Source organism: Merops nubicus, unplaced genomic scaffold (genome assembly GCF_000691845.1).
Source record: "Merops nubicus isolate BGI_N331 unplaced genomic scaffold, ASM69184v1 scaffold8884, whole genome shotgun sequence".
NCBI classification, from domain to species: domain Eukaryota; kingdom Metazoa; phylum Chordata; class Aves; order Coraciiformes; family Meropidae; genus Merops; species Merops nubicus.
In genome coordinates, this window is record NW_008604832.1 from 97 (window position 1) to 2575 (window position 2479).

The window sequence follows — 2479 nt, forward strand, 5'->3', positions numbered from 1 at the left end:
CAAGTTCTGTCACTCACTCAGGACCGTGTATGGGCTAGTTTGCAAAGAATATAATTTTTTAAATCTCATGAGTCAACCCTTATTTATTTCCATTCTTCTGTTGAGCTACACTTAAAAAAATGTGTCATGCAAATCTTCACAAATACAACTTTGCTATGAAGTGTGTGTCCCAATTCAAAAGATTTTATAGTTAACTAAATAAGGGAAGCCTTGTCTTACCTTTTGTTCAAGTTTAGCTTGTGCTATATCATTTGTTTTCGTTTTCAGTTTGGAAAGAATGGCATTTAGTTCATTTGCTATCTCCTGGATTTTCTGACCAAACTCTTGATTTAATGTTTTGACCTTCTGAGTTTCTCTTTCTTTGGTTTGAATCTGTCAACAAGAAGAGTTAAATTCAGTAACCAGAGATATCTCCTCCAGAAAGGAAATTAACTTTCATTTAACTTACTTTAATTTAAAGTAAGAAGGTAATAGAAATACACTATGTTGTCACTGTTTGAATACATTTGGGTATTGTATTTCACTAAGTTATAAAGTCTAGAGAGAAACTACAGAACTGTAATGCATTTATCTACTATGCTTTACCTGATCCTGTACAGTTACAAGGGCCAGCCCAACTTCTGCTAAATGAAGAGAGAGTTCAGAAGGCAAAATGGTATAAAGCCCCAAGTACTTATTCTGTTGTTGTTCGGCCATTTTTTCAACAGCCTGGCGATGAGTAGTTACTTCCTCAAGGAGACACTAATGACAGAAAAACAGGATTCTTAAGAATAATGGCACAAACATGTTTGTATAAACTTAGCAAATACATATGTTACATGCAGCTTGCAATAAAGCTAATTCACATTTTTAATTAGTTCATTAAAAATTTTATCTTGGGATTCCCTGGATTCTCATTAATGACTCTCTGTCCAGTTCTCTGTTCCTGTGCCACCACGCATGTATACAGAAAATGTCAATTTTTCAGCAGTTCAAGTGAAATGTTTATTTTACTTTGTTGCTTCACTCTACACCCCAAAACTCCCAAGACAGAAATGTCATATTCTGTAGTACATTCTATACATTTATACATATATAAACGTATACATATACATATGTATACATTCTTTCATTCCCCCATATTTTAGATGAGAGAAGAAAAACTACTAAACAGTATGCTAGCATGTAAAATTGCACAAATACTTCAATATATCTTAAATAAGCTCACCAGCTACTTCATGCTGTACAAATTAGTCTAGTGGCTTTCTCATAAACTAATGAACATCATCTGATTTGAATTCATGGTGGTTTTGAATGGATTAACACTCACTAGCATATTACAATGAAGATAAATACTATAATTTAGAAATGGACAAATTTAATATACCTGCAGCTCCTGAAGCTGAGTATCTACTTCTACATCAGAGCTTAATAAATATTCTTTTGTTTCCTGTATCCAGGACTTCACAATATTAATCTCTGCTTCAACCTCCTCACGCTCCTTCAGCTCCTGTTTCACCATCTTCACACCTTTTTTCACTTTCTGTTGCATACTTCAGAAATAAAAAAAGAATAACTATTTGCGAAGAATTAAGCAATATCTAAAAACATTGCTTTCTCAAAAAATGAATAATAAAGATAATGATTGGTAGCCCCACATCTAGAGTAATAAACAGTGGAGTGTTGTTGCGACAGACTATTAAAGCAGCACACTTAAATTGCTCATGTTCATTTTTCAGTTCATCCCTTTTAATTAGCAGTTTTTATGTATTTTGACATCAAATACACAACTCTTTTGCAGAAACTTAAATGTCTATGATACAGACATACATTTGAGCCCATCACCACAGACTGCCCTCATTGTCAGTGGAGGAAGCAGACAATTCTAGGGCATGATTTAGGATGATTCATCATCACCCTAAAAGCAACTTCTAATATAGGCCAGAAAAAAAAAAAGCATCTTAGACCTGTCTATTTCTCTCCTCTAATTAGAGAGAGAATTAACAAGTTCAGATGCAGATCTCTTATTATCTAAAATAATATGAGATAAATTCCACCCCTATTGATGGGATTTGCATTGGCAGAATACTTAGGACAGGGCATGGAGCAAACATGTAACCCCATTTTTTTTATCCAGCGACCTATCTCAGCACTTCCTCTCAAAAGCATGCAGTTTGCTCAAAAACCTGGCTCTCCTGTGAAAAATACAATCTTTTTCAGATGACAGCTCTGTGAAAGATGTACAGGACTGTTTTTAGCTCTTATGCATGTGACGATCATCTTATTTTGATATTCCCATATTTGATTTATGTTTGTATAAACTTTCACAGCTGAATCCTGTCTTATTTACATGAGCATGAGATCATCACAGACTCTATTTCTTAGAACCAATTCTAAGGGAAGAACGGAATTTAAAAAACGTTAACACCCACACATTTTCTACAAGGGTTGTTATTTTACTGTACTCAGTTATGCAAGCACACAATGAATTCATACTCCT

The 2479-nt window shown here is 34.1% G+C and overlaps 1 protein-coding gene across 1 annotated transcript in view; it reads right to left on the reverse strand.

The window, feature by feature from the left end:
* Positions 1-219: 219 nt before the first annotated feature.
* LOC103771827 (nesprin-1-like) overlaps positions 220-2479 on the reverse strand; it is a gene marked incomplete at both ends in the record, with an annotated part of 40222 nt that continues 37962 nt past the window's right edge. Inside the window, 3 exons of the mRNA XM_008939143.1 lie at positions 220-372; positions 586-741; positions 1367-1532. Coding sequence (XP_008937391.1) covers positions 220-372; positions 586-741; positions 1367-1532 — 475 coding nt within the window. The remainder of the gene's footprint in view (positions 373-585; positions 742-1366; positions 1533-2479) is intronic.